The 24,861-nt window shown below is 43.7% G+C and overlaps 1 protein-coding gene across 1 annotated transcript in view; it reads left to right on the plus strand.

The window, feature by feature from the left end:
• MYO5A (myosin VA) overlaps positions 1-24,861 on the plus strand; it is a 102,590-nt gene that overhangs the window by 41,755 nt on the left and 35,974 nt on the right. Inside the window, exons 13-26 of the mRNA XM_070763053.1 lie at positions 593-718; positions 1,539-1,622; positions 3,360-3,518; positions 5,744-5,841; positions 6,336-6,422; positions 6,520-6,628; positions 10,746-10,957; positions 12,503-12,659; positions 15,564-15,803; positions 16,206-16,454; positions 18,098-18,191; positions 18,391-18,539; positions 19,671-19,784; positions 23,236-23,379. Coding sequence (XP_070619154.1) covers positions 593-718; positions 1,539-1,622; positions 3,360-3,518; positions 5,744-5,841; positions 6,336-6,422; positions 6,520-6,628; positions 10,746-10,957; positions 12,503-12,659; positions 15,564-15,803; positions 16,206-16,454; positions 18,098-18,191; positions 18,391-18,539; positions 19,671-19,784; positions 23,236-23,379 — 2,022 coding nt within the window. The remainder of the gene's footprint in view (positions 1-592; positions 719-1,538; positions 1,623-3,359; positions 3,519-5,743; positions 5,842-6,335; positions 6,423-6,519; positions 6,629-10,745; positions 10,958-12,502; positions 12,660-15,563; positions 15,804-16,205; positions 16,455-18,097; positions 18,192-18,390; positions 18,540-19,670; positions 19,785-23,235; positions 23,380-24,861) is intronic.

Raw genomic sequence — 24,861 nt, forward strand, 5'->3', positions numbered from 1 at the left:
GATAGATACATAGAAAGAAAGAAAGAAAGATATATATAGAGAGAGAGATAGAAAGAAAGAAAGAAAGAAAGAAAGATAGATAGATAGATAGAAAGAAAGATAGAAAGATAGATTAGATAGATAGATAGATAGATCCAAAGAAAGAAAGAAAGGTAGAAAGAAAGATAGATAGATTAGATAGAGAGAGAGAGAGAGAGAGAAAGAGAGAGAGATTAGATAGATAGATAGATAGATAGATAGATAGATAGATAGATAGATAGATAGATAGATAGATAGATAGATAGATAGATGGATAGGATCCCCATTCCCACCCCATTCTGGGGCCAACCACAGGTGGCATTTGCCAATTCTCTGAACTACTCAAAATTTCCCCTGCTGATTCTTCAGAACCTGTCAAAACCTGCTGGACTTCACCCCTGGCGGCTCCCATGTGGACAGTGCTAAAAAGCCAATTAAAAACGTTACAAAATTCCTGCACAGGAAAAAAAAGGGAATATCTCTTCCTTTCACAAGGGCACTTATAACTTTTTCACCCCATGTCTGTGTTCCCACTAGAAATGCGAGGTCACCTCTCCATCTTTCCCTTCTCTAGATGCCTAAAGGTTCAGACAACAGTTGGGCCCAGAAATTGTACAATACTCACTTGAATAAGACGGCGCTTTTTGAGAAACCTCGATTGTCCAACAAAGCTTTTATTATTCAACACTTTGCAGATAAGGTAAAGGATTTGGTTTCCTGGCTGAAGTGGATATGACTTACCTTGGTCTGTCAAAAGATCTTTTGGGACACAATCTGAAGTTAGTTGGGGGAAAGATCAAAAGCAACATGAGAAAATATTATTTTACTGAAAGAGTAGTAGATCCTTGGAACAAACTTCCAGCAGACGTAGTTGGTAAAACCACAGTAACTGAATTTAAACATAGATCCATCTTAAGATAAAATACAAAAAAATGGTATAAGGGCAGACTAGATGGATCATGAGGTCTTTTTCTGCCGTCAGTCTTCTATGTTTCTATGTTTCTATAGCAGTCTTCCAGTATCTCGGGTTGCCACAAAGAAGAGGGAGTCAGTCTATTCTCCAAAGCACCTGAGGGTAGAACAAGAAGCAATGGGTGGAAACTAAACTTGGAGAGAAGCAACTTAAAACTAAGGAGAAATTTCCTGACAGTCAGAACAGTTGATCAGTGGAACAGCTTGCCTCCAGAAGTTGTGAATGCCCCAACACCGAAAGTTTTTAAGCAGATGTTGGATAACCATCTGTCTGAAGTAGTGTAGGGTTTCCTGCCTAAGCAGGGGGTTGGACTAGAAGACCTTCAAGGTCCCTTCCAACTCTGTTGTTGTTGTTGTTGTTGTTGTTGTTGTTGTTGTTGTTGTTGTTGTTGTTATTATTATTATTATTATTAAATTATTATATCTGAAATTGGAAATATCATAAAATAGAAGACTTTTGTGCTTATCTGGGTATACCTACCCTTCTGTGCCATACTATTACTAGTGTAACTACTATTTTCATAAAATTGGATATTTGCTATTTCCAGGTGGAGTACCAGTGCGAAGGATTTTTGGGAAAAAACAAAGATACGGTCTACGAAGAACAGATCAATGTTCTCAAATCAAGTAAGGTTAGTGTTGAAAGGATCCTCCCTGCCACTTCACTTAACCATCACAATCTTATAAAGACTGAATTTTCATCGTCGTTTCTGATTTCAGCTCCTACAGAAGAGCAGGATATGATTCTAACCAGTTATAGCAGAGATCTTCAAACTTGGCGACTTTAAGACTTGTGGACTTTAACTCCCAGCTCTGCTGGATGGAGAATTCTGGGAGTTGTAGTCCACAAGTCTTAAAGTCGCCAAGTTTGGGGACTCCTGAGTTACAGCAATGAATAGGTGCAATACGACAGTCTACTCCTTCCTGATCATGATATAGCAAACTTGAGTACATCCTTAAAAATCAGAAAGGAAGCTTACTTTCCTCCTCCTTGTCTGATCTGGGTCTGACAGTGAAGAGGACGTGGTGTCAGAGACTGAAGAGCAACCAGGGCCTTCTACAATTCCTGAAATGATTGACTCAGGAGAAGAGGAGGAGCCTCTTCTTGATGCTAGGGTGTGCAGGGCCTCTAGGAGGCATGAATGGTTATTTAGGAGGAGGTTTACTCGTGACTAGCACTGCTGGCTATTGGGCCACGCCCTCTGGCTATTTAAGATGTTTCGTCGCAGAGAACAATGTCGTTCGTCATAGAAATCTAGATTCCGCTCCTATATTTTTGGCTGGTGTTTAAAAAGACCACATTCTTGGCTTTTGTGATGAGCTCCAGGCTTCCAGCCAAATTCTGTAAGTCGACGATAAGAAATACTACAATCTAGTAATTATTGGCTGTATTTATCTCTTCCTGGGACTCTGGCCAGCTGCTAAGACTTGTTAATCAGAACAGTGAAACCTTGTTAGCATTTAACTTCTTTACAAAAAAGACTTCAACAACTGCATAAGACTTTTGTACATAGTAAAACCTTTATTAGTTAATCCAGTGGTGTGCATCTGATCCTTGGGGGTACCCAGTGCTGGAACAGAACACTTACAAGCAGGAAGAGGGAGATTATGATCCCGCTATATAGAGTGCTGGTGAGACCACATTTGGAGTACTGTGTTCAGTTCTGGAGACCTCACCTACAAAAAGATATTGACGAAATTGAATGGGTCCAAAGACAGGCTATAAGAATGGTGGAAGGTCTTAAGCATAAAACGTATCAGGAAAGACTTCATGGACTCAATCTGTATAGTCTGGAGGACAGAAGGAAAAGGGGGGACATGATCGAAACATTTAAATATGTGAAAGGGTTAAATAAGGTCCAGGAGGGAAGTGTTTTTAATAGGAAAGTGAACACAAGAACAAGGGGACACAATCTGAAAGTTAGTTGGGGGAAAGATCAAAAGCAACACGGGAAAATATTATTTTACTGAAAGAGTAGTAGATGCTTGGAACAAACTTCCAGCAGACGTGGTAGATAAATCCACAGTCACTGAATTTAAACATGCCTGGGATAAACATATATCCATCCTAAGATAAAATACAGAAAATAGTATAAGGGCAGACTAGATGGACCAGGAGGTCTTTTTTCTGCCATCAGATTTCCATGTTTCTATGTTTCTGACGTTCTTGGGCTCATCTTAAATTAACGTGCTTTATAAAGCAACGCTAAACTATTGGGTTTTTACAAGCATCTGGAACGCAACAAAACCAGCCCGTTAAAGACGATCTCTTTTTTGCTTTGGTTCCGCTTTTTATTGCATTAGCTCAGGGAAAACTTTCTTAACTCAGAGGTGCCCTTTTTAAAAACTCCTTTTTGTCTCTGAATCAGTTTAAGATGCTGCCTGAGCTGTTTCGAGTGGAGAAAGCCATCAGTCCCACCTCAGCCACGCCGTCTGGTCGTACTCCATTGTCTCGAACGGCCGTGAAACCAGCGAAGTCGAAAACGGCCCAAGCCAGCAAGGAACATAAGAAAACTGTCGGGCATCAGGTAGGGGGAATATACTCCGTTGCTCCGGGCTGTTCCTCGTGATGATGGACGATGGGAGAAGAAACATTTGCTGTAAACTTTGTGGAGAAATAGTGAAATTTCCCCCCACAATCTATCTCACTTTTTAAGATTAGATTAGATTAGATTAGATTTATTGGATTTATATGCCGCCCCTCTCCGCAAACTCGGGGCGGCTCACAACAATGGCAAAAACAGTACATAGTGACAAATCTAATATTTAACAATCTAATTACAGTTTTAGGTTAAAAAAAATTCATAAAAACAACCCCAATATATATAAAAAACAAGCACACAATCAATCATACACCAAAACAACATGGGCAAGGGGGAGATGTTTCAATTCCCCCATGCCTGATGGCAGAGGTGGGTTTTAAGAAGTTTATGAAAGGCAAGGAGGGTGAGGGCAATCCTAATCTCGGGGGGGAGCTGGTTCCAGAGGGTCGGAGCCACCACAGAAAAGGCTCTTCCCCAGGGTCCCACCAGACGACATTATTTAGTCGACGGGACCCGGAGAAGGCCAACTCTGTGGGACCTAACCGGTCGCTGGGATTCGTGCGGCAGAAGGCGGTCCCAGAGATGATTTATCCTTGGCTATTTAGTTTGCCACTGCACATGCGCTCTCTAGTCAAGTCTTATAAAAAGAGCTCAGTTAAGGCTTTAGGATTCAGGAAATCTTTGACTTTTAATGACTTCAATTGAGCCCAGAGTTATGGTTGTAAATTGTTGTTAAGATGGTCACGGCATTATAATCCTCTACGTCAGTGTTTCCCAACCGTGGCAACTTCAGATCGTGCAGAATGCAGCTGCGAGAGCAATCATGGGCTTCCCCAAATATGCCCATGTTACACCAACACTCCGCAGTCTGCCTTGGTTGCCGATCAGTTTCCGGTCACAATTCAAAGTGTTGGTTATGACCTATAAAGCCCTTCATGGCATCGGACCAGAATATCTCCGGGACCGCCTTCTGCCGCACGAATCCCAGCGACCGATTAGGTCCCACAGAGTGGGTCTTCTCCGGGTCCCGTCAACTAAACAATGTCGTTTGGCGGGTCCCAGGGGAAGAGCCTTCTCTGTGGCTGCCCCGACTCTCTGGAACCAGCTCCCCCCAGAGATTAGAACTGCCCCCACCCTGCTTGCCTTTCTTAAACTCCTTAAAACCCACCTTTGCCGTCAGGCATGGGGGAATTGAGATATTTCCCCCGGGCCTATACAATTTATGTATGGTATGTTTGTGTGTATGTCTGTTTAATAATGGGTTTTTTTAAATGTTTTAAATTATTAGATTTGTTATGAATTGTTTCATTGTTGTTGTGAGCTGCCCCGAGTCTGTGGAAAGAGGTGGCATACAAATCTAATAAATAGATAGATAGATAGATAGATAGATAGATAGATAGATAGATAGATAGACAGATAGACAGACAGACAGACAGACAGACAGACAGACAGACAGACAGACAGACAGACAGACCGACCGACCGACCGACCGACCGACAGACAGACAGACAGACAGACAGACAGACAGACAGACAGACAGACAGACAGACAGACAGACAGACAGACAGACAGACAGACAGACAGACAGACAGACAGACAAACAAACTTGAAGTTATCTGGACTTCAACTCCCAGAAGTCTCCAGCCAGCATTGCTGGCTGGGGACTTCTGGGACTTGAAGTCCAGATATCTTCAAGTTGCTACGGTTGGGAAACACTGCTCTACGTTGCTGCCTCAGTGGTGCAGTGATTAGACTTGCAAGCTACTTCTGGTGATCACCAGCTGCCAGCAGTTTGGCAGTTCCCCCCAATGGCATTTATTTGCCAGAAACTGGAAGGAAAGGCTATAATCCCCCCCCCAATACAGAAAATCATGGTCATGTGACCATAGGATTATGCTAAGCGCTTTTGTTAGGAACCCAAAATTCAACAGTGACCATGTGCAAATTCATTCATAAATGACTCATAAATAGCCCTGAGGATGTCGGTCATAACTTTGAACAATCTCTGAGTGAGGATTACTTGTAGTTCTTGGACCCTGACATCAGTCTGATCTGGATTTATTTCAGATTTATTTATTGTAGAGTGGACAACACTTCGTTTATGTGAGTTGTTATTAGAAATTGCTGCAGGGAGAGGTTTCAGTCGAAAGAAAGCAAAATGTGTCCGTGTTTCCTTGTACATTTCCCTCCTTTTCTGATCTTTCCTGTAGTTCAGGAATTCCCTGCATCTATTGATGGAGACCCTCAATGCCACCACTCCACACTACGTGCGGTGTATTAAGCCAAATGACTTCAAGTTTCCGTTTATGTAAGTTTGTGATGTTATCGTATTTGCCCTCTGAACATTTATTGTGTTGGAGAAGGGGGGGAAAAAACAAACACCGAAACATTTACTGCTACTTATATAATATAATGTTTGTATGTATGTCTGCTTAATAATGGGGTTTTTAAAAAATATTTTAAATTGTAAATTATTAGATTTGTTATGAACTGTTTTATTGTGTTGTGAGCCGCCCCGAGTCTACGGAGAGGGGCGGCATATAAATCTAATAAATAAATAAATAATAATAATAATAATAATAATAATAATAATAACAACAACAACAACAACAACAACAGAGTTGGAAGGGACCTTGGAGGTCTACTAGTCCAGGGGTAGGCAAAGTTGGCTCTTCTATGACATGTGGACTTCAACTCCCAGAGTTCCTGAGCTAGAATGATTGACAACTCATCCTCCCTCTCACCATACAAACTTCTGTTTCTGTGGTCCCACTTCTGTCCCGAATGTGGGTTCACACACAGGTTCGATGAAAAGCGGACTGTACAACAGCTGAGAGCTTGCGGTGTGTTAGAGACAATCCGGATTAGTGCGGCTGGTTTCCCGTCAAGGTGAGCACGTCCCGCAGGAGGCCCTGGGAATTACGGTTTGCGTTGTGAAGGTCTTTTCTAACCAGCTAATGAATGCCACCTTTCCTCTTGAACCCAGGTGGACCTATCAAGAATTCTTCAGCCGCTATCGTGTCCTGATGAAGCAGAAAGATGTCCTCGGTGACAGGAAACAGACCTGCAAGAATGTCTTGGAAAAGCTGATTCTGGTAATGGATCGATGATGCTTTAATGCCTGTAAAGTTAGTCCATGCTGGGTGGATCTTTGTCACTTGAGGGATGAGCAGTAAAGTGGTCTCCTCTAGCAGCGAGCCTCTTACCTATCTTGTCTGCCTTTCTCATTGTCCATTCATCCACCCATCATTCATCCATCCATCCATCCATATCTGTGTTTATCCATCCATCCATCATTTGTCTGTCTTTCTGAACATCCATCCATCCATCCTGCCTGCCCACCTACTCACTGAATCACTTACTCACCCCACCCTATCCATCCATCCATCTATCCCCCCATCATCCATCCATCCATATCTGCCCATCCATCCATCAGTTTCCCCATGCCTGGCGGCAGAGGTGGGTTTTAAGCAGCTTACGAAAGGCAAGGAGGGTGGGGGCAATTCTAATCTCTGGGGGGAGTTGGTTCCAGAGGGCTGGGGCCGCCACAGAGAAGGCACTTCCCCTGGGTCCCGCCAAGCGACATTGTTTGGTTGACAGGACCCGGAGAAGGCCCACTCTGTGGGACCTAACTGGTCGCTGGGATTCGTGCAGCAGAAGGCGGTCCCTGAGATAATCTGGTCCGGTGCCATGAAGGGCATTATAGGTCATAACCAGCACTTTGAATTGTGACCGGAAACTGATCGGCAACCAATGCAGACTGCGGAGTGTTGGTGTAACATGGGCATATTTGGGGAAGCCCATGATTGCTCTCGCAGCTGCATTCTGCACGATCTGAAGTTTCCGAACACTTTTCAGAGGTAGCCCCATGTAGAGAGCGTTGCAGTAGTCGAGCCTCGAGGTGATGAGGGCATGAGTGACTGTGAGCAGTGAGTCCCGGTCCAAAGAGGGCCGCAACTGGTGCACCAGGCGAACCTAGGCGAATGCCTCCCTCACTACAGCTGAAAGGTGTTTCTCTAATGTGAGCTGTGGATCGAGGAGGAATTTAAACATGCCTGGGATAAACATCTATCCATCCTAAGATAAAATGCAGGAAATAGTATAAGGGCAGACTAGATGGACCAGGAGGTCTTTTTCTGCCGTCAGTCTTCTATGTTTCTATGTTTTTTCACCCCACTCCATCCATCCATCCCCCCCCTACCCATCCATCCATCTCTTTCTGTCTGTCTATCCATCATTTCTCTGTCTGCCTGTCTGATTCTATCCATGTTGTTTCCCTCCTGTTCCCAAATAATAGCCCTCCCCCTTTTGCTTGCTAATTCACTTAGATTATATTTGTATTACTGGATTATTGGTTTCTTAATCTCTTGCATCCGGGGATTGGTGTGATTTATTTTCCACACTCTTAATCTTTTCTGCTTTTGATATTTAGGTAGGGTTTGGGTTTAAATGTTTTAATTACTATTATTTAGTAACATCTTGAAGAGCTAAATTAAGCTTTAAAAAAAAAATGTTTCCTCACTTTCAGCATGTAGATTATAGATATTCCAGGTAACATCCAAATTTAAATCAGAGTCCAAGTCAAGGTATCCTTCAAAGTTCCAATTTATTTCTGGAGCCATCCTGGCACCTCTACTGGGGAACCCGAATTTGAGCTTCCCACCCAGTTGAAAATTCACATCCCTTATGTCCGTTCCCCCCCCCCCCCAAAAAAAAACCCCTTGTCACATTGCCCACTTAGATTATGCCAGCATGGCAACTCCTCCTTCCGCTTCCGCCCAGGTGGTGGACATATGATGTCCTTGAACTTCTCGAAAGAAGGCTTGGTAGCTGCATCTGCTCCTAAAAATTATCCCAAGTTCCCATAAACATTAGGCCTTCTACAAACAGTGTGGCAAGCCGTTGATTTATCACCAATTTCTGCACCGGCTTGACATAGATACAGTTTTTCATGGAGAAGATCTATTATTATTATTATTATTATTATTATTATTATTATTATTTATTGGATTTGTATGCCGCCCCTCTCCGCAGACTCGGGGCGGCTAACAACAATGATAAAAAACAACATGTAACAATCCAATTTAATAAAACAACTAAACATCTACCTATTTGGTTGCTAAGGGTTGGTACTGGCTTGATGACCCATAATCAAAATAGCATTTTAGTTTATCCCCACCCCTCTTAAGAAGAAGAATAGCACAGGAAAGGGAGGACCTTTTATCAGAAAAACAGCATCGTTTGTAGACACCTTCATCTTGATGCAAATGAGTTATCATATAAAAACTGCTTTCAGTTCCTGGGGAAAAAATATTGGAACTGCCAATTAGAGGAATCCAATGTGTCACATGCAATCTGATCTTTGCCCCGGGTGTACAAATCAAAGTACGACTAGAGACTAACAAAGCAACCATATATATATGTTTATGCAGAAATAGTTCCCTCCAAACGCTGAATTCGGTGGGGCTTGTTTCAGGTAAGCACCTATAAAAGATTGAAAACCCATTCATCCCATGGCAGCTAAATGAGATGAATAGTCCTTTATTGCAGTGTTTCCCTACCTGGGCAACTTGAAGCTATCAGGACTTCAACTTCATGCCCTCATCACCTCGAGGCTCGACTACTGTAATGCTCTCTACATGAGGCTAACTTTGAAAAATGTTCGGAAACTTCAGATCGTGCAGAATGCAGCTGCGAGAGCAATCATGGGCTTTCCCAAATATGCCCATGTTACACCAACACTCCGCAGTCTGCATTGGTTGCCGATCAGTTGCCGATCACAATTCAAAGTGTTGGTTATGCCCTATAAAGCCCTTCATGGCACCGGACCAGATTATCTCAGGGACCACCTTCTGCTGCACGAATCCCAGCGACCAGTTAGGTCCCACAGAGTGGATCTTCTCCGGGTCCCGTCAATTAAACAATGTCACTTGGCGGGACCCAGGGGAAGAGCCTTCTCTGTGGTGGCCCCGGCCCTCTGGAACCAACTCCCCCCAGAGATTAGAATTGCCCCCACCCTCCTTGCCTTTCGTAAGCTCCTTAAAACCCACCTCTGCCGTCAGGCATGGGGGAATTGAGATCCTCTTTCCCCCTAGGCCTTTACAATTCTATGCATGGTATGTCTGTATGTATGTCTGGTTTTTATATTAATGGGTTTTTAAATTGTTTTTAGTATTAGATTACTATTGTACACTGTTTTATTGTTACTGTTAGCCGCTCCGAGTCTCTGGAGAGGGGCGGCATACAAATCCAATAAATAAATAAATAATAAATAAATAAACTCCCAGAATTCCCCAGCCAGCATTTGCTGGCTGGGGAATTCTGGGAGTTGAAGTCCAAATAGCTTCAACTTGCCCAGGTTGGGAAACACTGCTTTAGAGGTCCCATAGAGAAGACGAATTAATTTAGATTCCTGGTTAAATCCTCCTTTTAAACTTTGACACTTTGGTATAGTGATAAAGTAATACCTCATGATACGAACTTAATTGGTGCAAGGAGGAGGTTCGTAAGACGAAAGGTTCGTAAGACGAAACATTGTTTCCCATAGGAAACAATGTAAAGTCAATTAATCCGTGCAACCAAAAAACCCCCCGCAAAAAAACGGCTTTCGGCGACTGCTGGGAAGCCGTGCGGCTGTTTTAAAAGGTGACAGCCGGCCTGGGGGGCTTCCCAGCACCCCCCCGAACCCGGATTTTTTTTGCCTCTTCTCAAGAACCATTTTCCACTTACAAACCCGAGCCTTCGAAACTGCAACCGGAAAAAGCAGGGAAAAGCCTCCGTGGGGCCTCTCTAGGAATCTCCTGGGAGGAAACAGGGCCAGAAAAGGCAGGGAGAAGCCTCCATGGGGCCTCTCTAGGAATCTCCTGGGAGGAAACAGGGCCTCTACCCTCCCTGTGGTTTCCCCAATCGCACGCATTATTTGCTTTTACATTGATTCCTATGGGGAAAATTGCTTCTTCTTACAAACTTTTCTACTTAAGAGCCTGGTCACGGAACGAATTAAGTTCGTAAGTAGAGGTACCACTGTATTTTGATTCTTTAAAAAAATTATATTTTAATATACTCTGCTTCTTCTGCATAATATCACCTTCGTAATATTGTAAGGTATTTTTAATTCTTCTATCCTTGAATCCACTTTTGTCTTCTTTTTATTTATATTGCAAAAGTGGGTCACGTCCGATACTGATTGTACTTTTTTCTTCTGAAAATTAGGACAAGGATAAGTACCAGTTTGGGAAGACAAAAATATTTTTCCGGGCTGGTCAAGTCGCTTATTTGGAAAAAATAAGGGCCGATAAACTGAGAGCGGCTTGCATCCGTATCCAAAAGACTATCAGGGGTTGGTTGATGCGGAAGAAATACCTGCGCATGAGGAAGGCAGCCATCACCATTCAGAAATTCGTCCGTGGATACCAGGCACGATGGTAAGCTGACCTTCCTTAGGATGGTATGCGGGAAATAATTTTGATGGAAGAGAAGCTCAGGGTGGTATGTGGGGGTCCTTTGAGCTTGGTCGTTTTGTTGTAGACATTTTATTACCAAGCTAGGTAACATCTCAGGGACCGCCTTCTGCTGCATGAACCCCACCGACCAGTTAGGTCTTCTCCGGGTCCCGTCAACTAAACAATGTCGCTTGGCGGGACCAATGGGGAAGAGCCTTCTCTGTGGCGGCCCCGGCCCTCTGGAACCAACTCCCCCCCAGAGATTAGAATTGCCCCGACCCTCCTCGCCAGGCATGGGGGAACTGAGATACACTTTCCCCCTAGGCCTTTACAATTCTATGCATGGTATGTTTGTATGTATGTTTGGTTTTATAATAAGGGTTTTTTAACTGTTTTAATATTGGATTGTTATATGCTGGTTTTATTGCTGTTGTTAGCCGCTCCGAGTCTACGGAGAGGAGCGGCATACAAATCCAATAAATGAACGAACGAACGAACGAACAAACAAACAAACAAACAAACAAACAAACAAACAAACATTATCAGTGGTAGAAGGGAATGGGGCAGAGAGGAGAAAGAGGAGGACTGTGGGATCCTTGGTACTCTCTGAACTTGGTTGTTGTCTTGTCATCCGACCCCCAAAGGGGTCCCGATGCCCAGGCTGAGAACCACTATTGTAGATGTTTCATTACCCAACTAGCTAACATTTGCATTGGTTGCCGATCAGTTTCCGGTCACAATTCAAAGTGTTGGTTATGACCTATAAAGCCCTTCATGGCACTGGACCAGAATATCTCCGGGACTGCCTTCTGCCGCACGAATCCCAGCGACCAGTTAGGTCCCACAGAGTGGGCCTTCTCCGGGTCCTGTCGACTAAACAATGGCGCTTGGCGGGACCCAGGGGAAGAGCCTTCTCTGTGGCGGCCCCGGCCCTCTGGAACCAACTCCCCCCCCCCCGAGATTAGAATTGCCCCCACCCTCCTTGCCTTTCGTAAGCTTCTTAAAACCCAACTTGGGCGCCAGGCATGGGGGAACTGAGATACTTTTTCCCCTAGGCCTTTTTCAATTTTATGCATGGTATGTCTGTATGTCTGTCTGGTTTTATAATAAGGGTTTTTTAACTGTTTTAATATTGGATTGGTATATGCTGTTTTTATTGCTGTTGTTAGCCGCCCCGAGTCTAAGAAGAGGGGGCGGCATACAAATCCAATAAATGAATGAATGAATGAATAAATGAATGAATGAATGAATGAATAAATAAAAATAATTATTATTAATAATAATAATAATAATAACAACAACAACCTGGGAACTTCCAGATCCCTTGCAACTTTACATAGACAATAAAATTTCCCGCTTTGGGACTCCACTCAGCTCTATGGATTGTCTCGGTTTAACCTACATCATGGAGTTGTTGGAATACATTTGAAAGAGAAACTACGATGAATAATCCCTTGACTCCACGCAGGAAGATATTTATTCCAATAATTTCTGTTCTCTACCCCCCCTCCTCATTGTCTTGCTCAGCCTTGCAATGTTCCTACGAAGAACCAGAGCTGCCACCATCATCCAGAAATTCCAGCGCATGTCTGCTGCCCGCAAACGTTATCGGCACATCCGAGCAGCTACTATTACCCTCCAGTCGCATTTGCGAGGCTACATTGCCAGGAAGGAGTATCACAAGGTAAGGGACAAGACCTTGGTGGTGTTTTCAAATGCTCTCCAAAAGTTTAACGATCCAACAATACTTTCTTCCAGGATGTGGTAGAATGCATACATGCTCTAATGTTATTTCCGTGGGGCTATTTCTCAAGATAGAGATCAACACTCTTGCAGACTAACAGAGAAGAAAATGAGTGATGCAGAAATTTGCAAATTACAGGGTGTCCAGCAAACTTGGAAAACAGGGAAATTGGGGAATTATCCGAGAAATCAGCAGTTCGGGAAATATTAGGGAATTATCAGGGAATTCGTGAAAAAACGGAATAAATCCTGGGGGAAAACTGTATTAAAATATTTAAAAGTCAGGGAAAAATCATGTAAAAAAAAAAGGATTGCGCTGCCTGGCAGAATCATGCAAAAATGAACATAACTGTGGCAACAGCTTGCTTCCTCACCTACCGATATTTCTCCATGGCTTAGCCGTTTGGTATGATGTTATCTACGACCATACCTTAACTAAATTGCAAGTTACAAGTGACATACTAAATTGCAAGACCATTTACTAGATAAATGGTCAAAGCAATGGAAACTGCAGTTTAATGTTTCCAAATGTAAAATAATGCACTTGGGGAAAAGGAATCCTCAATCTGACTATTGCATTGGCAGTTCTGTGTTAGCAAAAACCTCAGAAGAGAAGGATTTAGGGGTAGTGATTTCAGACAGTCTCAAAATGGGTGAGCAGTGTGGTCGGGCAGTAGGAAAAGCAAGTAGGATGCTTGGCTGCATAGCTAGAGGTATAACAAGCAGGAAGAGGGAGATTGTGATCCCCTTATATAGAGCGCTGGTGAGACCACATTTGGAATACTGTGTTCAGTTCTGGAGACCTCACCTACAAAAAGATATTGACAAAATTGAACGGGTCCAAAGACGGGCTACAAGAATGGTGGAAGGTCTTAAGCATAAAACGTATCAGGAAAGACTTAGTGAACTCAACCTGTAAAGTCTGGAGGACAGAAGGAAAAGGGGGGACGTGATCGAAACATTTAAATATGTTAAAGGGTTAAATAAGGTTCAGGGGGGGAAAGTGTTTTTAATAGGAAAGTGAACACAAGAACAAGGGGACACAATCTGAAGTTAGTTGGGGAAAAGATCAAAAGCAACGTGAGAAAATATTATTTCACTGAAAGAGTAGTAGATCCTTGGAACAAACTTCCAGCAGACGTGGTTGGTAAATCCACAGTCACTGAATTTAAACATGCCTGGGATAAACATATATCCATCCTAAGATAAAACACAGGAAATAGTATAAGGGCAGACTAGATGGACCATGAGGTCTTTTTCTGCCGTCAGTCTTCTATGTTTCTATGTTACAGGGAAATGTCAGGGAAATATCAGGGAATTTCAAAATGCTTTCCCCCCTGGACACCCTGATGTTATTCTGTAGGAGAAATTTCACTGCATTCTGTTAGATTGTCAAAGCCTTTAAAAAAACTCAGTTTCTGAATCTTTGTGGCTTTGCAAGAATTTCAAAGTTGGCTCGGTTGTGTTGATGGATCGTGTCTTCTGACGCATCCATGGTGTTCCGGTAATTAAAGATGATTTCATTCTACATAGCATGTTCTCTGCCTGTGGAAACATTTGCAACAGTTGTCTTGTGATTATAAAAACTGGTATGGGAAATAATTATAGCTCTGTAAGAAGAGTTTAATCACCTACTCACCTGTTCAGAGGAGATTCCTAAATGAGATCCTGTTGGGAAGCTCACAGTTTTACAGGGATCTCCGCTGTTCCAACTGTAGAGATGCTGTTTTGTAAACAATGGAATGTGCTTAGGAAAGTTTCTGATACATGAATATTCTTTGGATTTATTGGGATTGTTTGTGTCAGCTGGAGGACCGACAGTAGCTGTTCAATCAAGGTATTTCTAGAGCATTTGAACAGAGCAATAACATCATAACAATTGGATATATGCTGTTGTGTATCCTTGTGTAACTCAAGCATAAGAAATAATATTCAGATGACTAGGCTTTGAACATTAAAATATAGAAAGGCTGGTTAATGTACTACAGTAGTCCCTCGCTATATCGCGCTTCACCTACCGCGGCTTCACTTCATCGCGGGTTTTCAAGAAATATTAATGAGAAAAATCATTCGCGGATCTTCGCTGGTTCGCGGGTTTCTGAGGAAGTCGATCGGCAGATTTAAACAGCCTGCGGAACTCGATCGGCAGGTTTTTCAAAAAATATATATCTAAAATTGTAAATACTGTATTTAAATACTGTATCTAAAATAAATACTGTGTGGGAAGAGTTTATAAACACTTAAAACAATGAAAACTTACCAAACAATTATAATATAAATACTTAAATAAGTACTATCAGTCCATAAATTCCCCATCGCGGATTTCACCTATCGCGGCCGTAACACCAGCGATAGGTGAGGTCTTACTGTATTAGAAAACAGCCTTGTCTAAATTGTTTTCCTAAATTTGCATCAAAATTTCTAATCACAAGATGTATAAAGGAGCTTGAATCTTTCCTAATTATATTCCTTTTGAAAGTTTGAATTCTTTATATTGATTCTGAGTATCAGTTTTGTATAATGTAGGAACAAAGTAAAAATACCAAACTGATTTAATTTATCAACTGAGTCTATCACTATTGGAATGAAGCAATATTTAAGTTATTTATAAAATATGAATACTTAGTCTAGGATTTATGGCATGAATAATTTTACAATTTTAGGCTTGGGTGGCAAAGCAGGCTACTCCGATAAATTGGGAGGAAATATTTTTTCCTTCTTAGTTTTAAGGCTCAGCCACAACTCACTTTCGCTGTGCTGTCAATTAATTGTCCCCCGTAGCAATTTTCAGAGAGAGATCTGAAATGCAGGGAAAGGATGCTCAACCTGTCTTTTAAATGCACAGATGCTTTGGGAGCACAAGGCCACCATTATCCAAAAACATGTGCGCGGTTGGCTGGCTCGCTTGCGCTACCACCGGACTTTGAAGGCAATTGTTTACCTGCAATGCTGCGTCCGACGACTGATCGCCAAGAGGGAGTTGAAGAAGCTGAAGATAGAAGCTCGCTCGGTAGAGCACTACAAGAAACTCAACGTCGGCATGGAGAACAAGATTATGCAACTCCAGCGTAAAATCGACGACCAGGTAAAAGAACGCACAACTATGGATTAAATGAGCCACGGTGACGTGGATGGATACATGGGTGGATGGATGGGTAGATGGACATACAATCAGACAGACAGGCAGGCAGGCAGGCAGGCAGGCAAGCAAGCAGAGATGAATAGATGGATGGATGGATGGATGGATGATAGATACAGAGAGATGATAGAGATAGAAATAGAAATTTACTTATTTCATACTCAAAGGGCAGACTTGATGGACCCTTAGGTCTTTTTCTGCCGTCTAGGTTTCCATGTTTCTAAACTGAAAATAATAATAATGGGATGGTGTCCATCTCCTAATAGGAGACAAGATGATCCATAAATATTTAGCCTGTATCTGTCGTCCTCTGACGGCTGACCTCCACTCTTTGGGGTTTTTGTCCAGACACGAGACTCCAAGTCCCTGGTTGAGAAGCTAACGACCTTAGAGGCAGCTTACACTTCCGAGACGGAGAAGCTGCGGCATGACATAGAAAGGCTTCGGATGAGCGAAGAAGAGGCCAAGAACGCCACCAATCGCCTCCTCACCCTGCAAGAAGAGATCGCCAAGCTGCGGAAAGAGCTGGGTCAGATCCAGACGGAGAAGGAGACCATCAAAGAAAAGGCGGACCGCTATAAACAAGAAACAGACAAGGTAAAAGCGTTGGGTTCCGTAACACACCACTTTTAAGCATTGCTGATGAAAGCAACGTGGTGTGTATGTGTATGTGCGGTGTGTAGGTGTGCAGGTGTGCAGGCACATGTATGTGCATTGGTTCCATTCTAATGTAATTCGACTGCTATAGAAGTAAAATTATTGCCAGAATATTACAAGTTTTCCCCTTCCAACTAATGGTTGGTTATGACCTATAAAGCCCATCATGGCATCGGACCAGACTATCTCTGGGACCGCCTTCTGCCCCACGAATCCCAGCAACCAGTTAGGTCCCACAGAGTTGGCCTTCTCCGGGTCCCGTCGACGAAACAATGTCGTCTGGCGAGACCCAGGGGAAGAGCCTTCTCTATGGCGGCCCTGACCCTCTGGAACCAGCTCCCCCCAGAGATTAGAATTGGCCCCACCCTCCTTGCCTTTCGTAAACTCCTTAAAACCCACCTCTGCCGTCAGGCATGGGGGAATTGAGACATCTCCCCTGGCCTATATACTTTATGCATGGTATGTTTGTGTGTATGTCTTACTTTTTAAATAAGCGGTTTTTAGATATTTTTAACTATTAGATTTGTTGTACATTGTTTTTTATTATTGCTGTGAGCCGCCCCGAGTCTACGGAGAGGGGCGGCATACAAATCTAATTAATAATAATAATAATAATAATAATAATAATAATAATAATAATAGTTCCATTCTAATGTAATTCAACTGCTATAGAAGTAAAATTATTGCCAGAATATTACAAGTTTTCCCCTTCCAACTAATGGTTGGTTATGACCTATAAAGCCCATCATGGCGTCGGACCAGACTATCTCCAGGACCGCCTTCTGCCGCACGAATCCCAGCGACCAGTTAGGTCCCACAGAGTTGGCCTTCTCCGGTTCCCATCGACGAAACAATGTCGTCTGGCGAGACCCAGGGGAAGAGCCTTCTCTGTGGCGGCCCCGACCCTCTGGAACCAGCTCCCCCCAGAGATTAGGATTGCCCCCACCCTCCTTGCCTTTCGTAAACTCCTTAAAACCCACCTCTGCCGTCAGGCATGGGGGAATTGAGACTTCTCCCCTGGCCCATATACTTTATGCATGGTATGTTTGTGTGTATGTCTTGCTTTTTAAATAAGGGTTTTTTAGATATTTTTAACTATTAGATTTGTTGTACATTGTTTTTTATTATTGCTGTGAGCCGCCCCGAGTCTACAGAGAGGGGGCGGCATACATATCTAATAAATAATAATAATAATAATAATAATAATAATAGTTCCATTCTAATGTAATTCAACTGCTATAGAAGTAAAATTATTGCCAGAATATTACAAGTTTTCCCCTTCCAACCAATGGTGAAATCCAATTTTTTTTTTACTACTGGTTCTGTAGGCATGGTGGGGGGGCGTGGTAAGGGATGGATATTGCAAGATCTCTATTCCCTCCTCACTCCTGGGGAAGAATACTGCAAAATCTCACTCCAGGAGGAAGGATATTGCAAGATCTCCATTCTCACCCCCCTCTGGGACCAGCCAGAGGTGGTATTTGCCGGTTCTCCAAACTGCTCAAAATTTCTGCTACCGGTTCTCCAGAACCTGTCAGAACCTGCTAAATTTCACCCCTGCTTCCAACCTTTTTCTCTTTTAGCTGGTGCTTGAACTAAAAGAGCAAAACACACTTCTTAAAGGAGAGAAAGATGACCTGAATAGCCGCATCCAAAACCAGGCCAAAGAAATTACAGGTAAGCTCAGCTGTGGAATTTATGGACTGGGTTTTTAAAAACTGGTTTCTGTGTTTAAGTAGGCCTATGAATCTTAATGCTGGGAAATACAAATTACAATTTTTTTTGTATTTTGCAAATACAAAATACAAATTTCTCATTTGTAGTGAAAAAACAGTGGGTGAAGTCTTGCTTTGATTTTTTTCTGTCCTGTTTGCAGAGGTCCTGGAGAAACAGTATCTCGAGGAGACGAAGCAACTGGACCTAGACCTGAACAATGAGCGGCAGAGGTATCAGAATCTGCTCCAGGAATTCAGCCGGTTAGAAGAGCGATACGATGACCTGAAAGACGAGATGAGGCTGATGGAGGTGAGTGGACCAGATGACAAATTTAGTATCAGACTTGGGTTTGCTTTCAAATAGCTCCAGAAAAATGGGAATGTGCATAATTACCTTGATGTTAGATGGGCATCCTATACATTTTTGTCTGTCTATCTGTCTGTCTATCATCTATCATTGTCTATCTCTCTCATTTATGTCTGTCCCTATCTATCTATCTATCTATCTATCTATCTATCTATCTATCTATCTATCTATCTATCTATCTATCTATCTATCTATCTATCTATCTACCTACCTACCTACCTACCTACCTACATATTTATCATCATCTATGTCTGTCTGTCTGTCTGTCTGTCTATCTATCTGTCTGTCTGTCTGTCTATCTACTCTCTCTTTCTCTTTCTTTCTCATAATCTATGTATGTCTGTCTGTTTGTCTCTCGCTCTCTATCTATATCATCATCTCTGTCTGTCTGTCTGTCTGTCTGTCTGTCTGTCTATCTATCTATCTATCTATCTATCTACTCTCTCTTTCTCTCTCTTTCTCATAATCTATGTATGTCTGTCTGTTTGTCTGTCTCTCGCTCTCTATCTATATCATCATCTCTGTCTGTCTGTCTGTCTGTCTGTCTGTCTGTCTGTCTGTCTGTCTATCTATCTATCTATCTATCTATCTATCTATCTATCTATCTATCTATCTATCTCCATATCTATCATCATCATCTATGTCTGTCTATCTGTCTATCTACTCTCTCTTTCTCATCATGTCTGTCTGTCTATCTATCTTTCTATCTATCTATCTTTCTATCTATCTATCTATCTATCTATCTATCTATCTATCATCTATCTATCTATCTATCTATCTATCTATCTATCACCATAGTGAATAGGTGGGGCATCCTTTTATCAATCAATCAATCAATCAATCAATCAATCAATCAATCAATCAATCAGATTGTGAACGTAGTGAATAAGGAGGGCAGCCTGAATCATCTTCCTTCTTGCTGCTTCTCCATCTGATTTTATTATATCAAATAGTCTTCCTTTTTCTCTGTACGTTTTCTTAAATTCTCCCCAAGGGATGAAACAGTGAAAGTGCAGGAGACTTTTAGTCCATTGGAAGCCCCACAGTTAACGCTGGCATTTCTTCCCTTCCCAGAGTATTTCCAAACCGGGGCACAAGAGAACGGACTCCACCCATAGCAGCAATGAATCGGAATATACTTACAGCTCTGAGGTCGCTGAGGCTGAAGACTTTCCAATGGGAGCAGAGGTATGGTTGGAAAAGTTTTGTGATTAGTTTGTGAGTTTCCTTGGCTCAGGATGCAGATGTTGTGATCATCTTATGGGGACTATTTCTGAATATTCAGAAATGTTCCATGTTGGCTGAGTCAGGTTTTTAAACTGTTTTTCTCTTTTTAAAAAAACATCTCAATATTACAAAGAGACAAGAATTTAGGGTGGTCATAATCTTAACTATCCACCTGTTGCTGTTGTTGATTTTTCTTCCCATAAAAATATGTCAACCAAAGATGGATGGTGGACCTTAAATTGTATACAAGATTCCATTTTTTAAAAGCTTTAGGACCCATATTTAGCTGCACGAATCCCAGCGACCAGTTAGGTCCCACAGAGTGGGCCTTCTCCGGGTCCTGTCAACTAAACTATGCCGTTTGGCGGGACCCAGGGGAAGAGCCTTCTCTGTGGCGGCCCCGGGCCTCTGGAACCAACTCCCCCCAGAGATTAGAACAGCCCCTACCCTCCTTGCCTTTCGTAAGCTCCTTAAAACCCACCTCTGCCGTCAGGCATGGGGGAACTGAGATATTCTTTCCCCCTAGGCTTCTACAATTTATGCATGGTATGTTTGTATGTATGATTGGTTTTATAACAAGGGTTTTTAGCTGTTTTTAGTATTGGATTATTGTCACATGTTGTTTTTACCACTGTTGTTAGCCGCCCCGAGTTCACGGAGAGGGGCGGCATACAAATCCAATAAATAAATAAATAAAACTAGCTTTGTTTATCAGACCGACCTTTTGATTTCCCCCCCCCCCCCACTTCTATAATAGCAATTTGAAAATAATTTGAACAGCCACAAGCAGCTCTTTTAAACAAGTAAAATATATACAGTGATCCCCCGATTATCGCGAGGGTTCCGTTCCATGACCCCTCGCGATAATCGATTTTTCGGGATGTAGTGGTGCGGAAGTAAAAACACCATCTGCGCATGCGCGCCCCTTTTTCCATGGCCGCACATGCGCAGATGGTGGAGTTTCCAGGAACGGGGAAACCCCATCTTTGGCTCCTCGCTGCTGCCGCGCTGCGGAGCAGATCAGCTGTTGGGCGGCCGAAGGAACCTTCCCTGGGTCTTCCCGCCGCCCAGGCAAAGGGGAAACCCCAAGATCGCTTGCCGCTTGCCCGTTCACCTGCCCGCCCGGCTGCTCGCTTGGCCGTTCACCCGCCCGCCCGGCCGCTCCGCTTGCCCGTTCGCCCGCCCGCCCGGCTGCTCGCTTGCCTGTTCACCCGCCCGGCCGGCCGCTCCGCTTGCCCGTTCGCCCGCCCGGCTGCTCGCTTGCCCGTTCACCCGCCCGTCCGGCCGCTCCGCTTGCCCGTTCGGAAGGGAGTGACGTCATCGGGTGGAAAAATCGCGATATAGCGTTTCGCAAAGATCGAGATCGCGAAACTCGGGGGATCACTGTACGTTCCCCATCCCGTCTCTTCATTTATGCTTGCTAACTTTTCCATGTTGTTTGGCGGGCCCCAGGGGAAGAGCCTTCTCTGTGGCGGCCCCGGCCCTCTGGAGCCAACTCCCCCCCGGAGATTAGAACTGCCCCCACCCTCCCTGTCTTTCGTAAACGACTCAAGATTCATTTTTACCGCCAGGCATGGGGGAGTTGAGATAGCTCTTCCCCCTAGGCCATTACAAGTTATGCATGGTATGTTTGTGTGTATGTTTGGTTTTATAATAGGGGTTTGTAGTTATTTTTATTATTGGATTGTACATGTTGTGTTTATTATTGTTGTTAGCTGCCCCAAGTCTACGGAGAGGGGCGGCATACAAATCCAATAAATTATTATTATTATTATTATTATTATTATTATTATTATTATTATTATTATTCAGTTTGTACCTTGACCTTGCCAATTTGGGTTTTGTTCCTTATAGAGATTTTCAGCCCCTGCTCCAATGTTTCCGCCACTGTTGATCCTCTATTAGTGGTTCTCAACCTTTCTAATGCCACGACTCCTTAATACAGCTCCTCATGTTGTGGTGAACCCCAACCATAAGTCTAGCGCCAATTCTCCCAACAGAGCTTTAAGCTGATTTGCCAGGAAGGTCAGAGGGACACTCCCCACTGTAAAGACCTGATTGGTCGGAGTGTAAAAATACGTTCCAAGGTGCCAGTAGAAAAACTTTAGTTCCTAACACCATGGGAAAATAGTCTTTTCTCATGGTCTTAGGCGACCCCCTGTGAAACGTTTGTTCGACCCCCCAGGTTGAGAAACACTGTTCTACATTCTGGGCCCTGTTTTCCCGACAGCCCTTATTTCCATATGCTTTCATCTTTGTCCTCATGATAACAAAAAGTACAGTGGTACCTCATGATACAAACCCCTCGTGATACAAACACTTCGAGATACGAACCTGGGGTTCAGAAAATGTTTGCCTCTTCTTACAAACTTTTTTCGCCTTATGAACCCGCAAAATGGCACTCTGCTTGGCGCCGCCCCCCGGCTGTCACCTTTTAAAACAGCCGGGGGGCTTCTCGGCGTCCTCCCAAACCCAAACCCGAACCTTTCGGGTTCGGGTTCGGGAGGTCACCGAGAAGCGCCGCCGCCCGCCTGTCACCTTCTTAAACAGCAGGGGGGCTTCTTGGCGTTCTCCCGAACCCGAAAGTTCGGGTTCGGGTCCCTGTTCCGGAGGCCGCCGAGAAGTGCACAGCTGTTTCAGAAGGTTACAGCTGGGCGCCGCCGCTTGGCAGAGCGCCGTTTTTGTGATCGGTGCCGGCGTTTTCGGCCGATCTGGAGGCTGAAAAGGAGGTGGGGAATCCCAATAGGGAATTCCATGGGCGGAGCTATGACGTCACGAAGACGTCCTTCCTGGAGGCCACATTTCCGCCGACCAGGAAGGACGTCTTCGTGATGTCAAAGCTCCACCCATGGAATTCCCTATTGGGATTCCCCACCTCCTTTCCAGCCTCCAGATCATCCGAAAACGCCGCCGCCGATCGCAAAAACGACGCTCCATTGAGCGGCGCCGCCCGGTTGTAACCTTCTGAAACAGCTGGGCACTTCTCGGCGGTCTCTGGAACATGGACCCGAACCTCTAGGTTCGGGTTCGGGAGAACGCCAAGAAGCCCCCCTGCTGTTTAAGAAGGTGACAGGCGGGCGGCGGCGCTTCTCTGCAGCCACCCGAACCCGAAAAGTTCGGGTTCGGGAGAACGCCAAGAAGACCTACGGCTGTTTTAAAAGGTGACAGCCGGGCGGCGGCGCCCCGCAGAGCGCCACTTTGGGATTTCCCCCCCCTGCACGCACTAATCGCTTTTACATTGTTTCCAATGGGAAACATTGTTTCGTGTTACGAACTTTTCGCCTTACGAACCTCCTTCCGGAACCAATTAGGTTCGTAAGGCGAGGTATTACTGTATGTAGATCTGCCCCCTCCTTCCAGTAGCTGGGAAACTTTCTGACCTCCACCCTTCCCCATTTTCCCTGCAAATCAGGAAGCGAGTGAGAAAAAGGCACCTTTGGACATGTCTCTCTTCCTCAAACTACAAAAACGGGTGAAGGAGCTGGAGATGGAAAAACAGTCCCTGCAGGACGAACTAGAGAAGAAGGAGGACCAAGTTCTGCGGGCCAAGGCCAAGGTAAAGTGGAAAAGACCATGCATTTTATTCATTATTTATTTTATTTATTTATTTTGTCAAGTACGTGTTGGTAATAGACAAAGATATAACAATGTTTTCTTGTTGCTGTTGATTGTACCCTGTTTCCCCGAAAATAAGACGTACCCCGAAAGTAAGGCATGTCAGAGGTTTTGCAGAATTTGCTAATATAAGGCACCCCCGAAAATAAGGCGTAATCAAGTTTACATACGGTATGGTGGAAAAATAAACGGTACCATTCAAAGCTGTTCATAACGGTACCGTAATAATGTGGCATCTCCTGCTGGCCCCTTCCATCGTTTTGTACTGTCCAGTACAGCAGACACAGTCTGCTGCTGTCTCACCGCCATTACAGTCTCCACTACAATGCGTAGACTGTAGCTCCTCTGGTGGCCGGAAGCTGCAATAGCGGGAGTATACTGTTGTACCATATAAGTGCCGTCGTTTGTGTGTGTGGGTGCCATACTGACAGGTACCGTACCGTAATCAGTGTACCGTACGGTACACTTTCTTTGGGGATGACAGCTTTTCTGCCTGTGAATTTGTCTTATTTGAAAAATATAAGGCACCCCCCCCCCCGAAAATAAGACGTAGCACAACTTTTGGAGCAAAAATTAATATAAGACAGTGTCTTATTTTTGGGGAAACACAGTATGTTGTTTTATTGGGATAACTTTTAGTGTTGCTATTATGTATTGGGGTATTTTTAAATTTTGTGTCATGTTTTTATTGTTGTAAGACGCCCTAAGTCCGCGAGGAGAAGGGCAGCCTAATAAATTTAATAAATAAAAATTAGAAAAAAATACAGACTTGGAGGTTTAAAGATGGGTGGACTTCAACTCCCAGAATTCTCCAGCCAGCCTGGCTTGAAGTCCATCCATCTTCAAGCTGCGATGGTGGAGAAACAATAGTCTATATACAGGGAAATTGATCATACTCTGCTTAGATGTATCAAAGTGAGGCAAAACTCAACGATGTTTATATACATGATACTAGTAAGAGAGAAACATAAGGACAGGGGACGGAAGGCATGCTGGTGCACTTATGCACGCCCCTTACTGACCCCTTAGGAATCGTGCGAGGTCCACCCTGGATAGTCTAGGGGTAAAGTTTTGGGGGTTAGGTGATGATACTACAGCCTCAGGTAGTGAGTTCCATGCATTAACGACGCGGTTACTAAAGTCGTAATTCCTGCAATCGAGTTTGGAGAGGTTTACTTTAAGTTTGTATCTGTTGTGTGCTCGTGTGTTATTGTCGTTGAAGCTGAAGTAGTCATTGACAGGAAGGACGTTGTAGAAGATGATTTTATGGGTTATGCTTAGGTCGTGTTTAAGGCGACATAATTCTAAGCTTTCTAAGCCTAGCATTGTAAGTCTAGTTGCGTAGGGTGCTCTGTTGCGAGTGGAGGAGTGGAGGGCTCTTCTGGTAAAGCATCTTCTAATCCAGGTGATGGGGACAGTTGGG

Source organism: Erythrolamprus reginae, chromosome 10 (assembly GCF_031021105.1).
Source record: "Erythrolamprus reginae isolate rEryReg1 chromosome 10, rEryReg1.hap1, whole genome shotgun sequence".
NCBI lineage: Eukaryota > Metazoa > Chordata > Lepidosauria > Squamata > Dipsadidae > Erythrolamprus > Erythrolamprus reginae.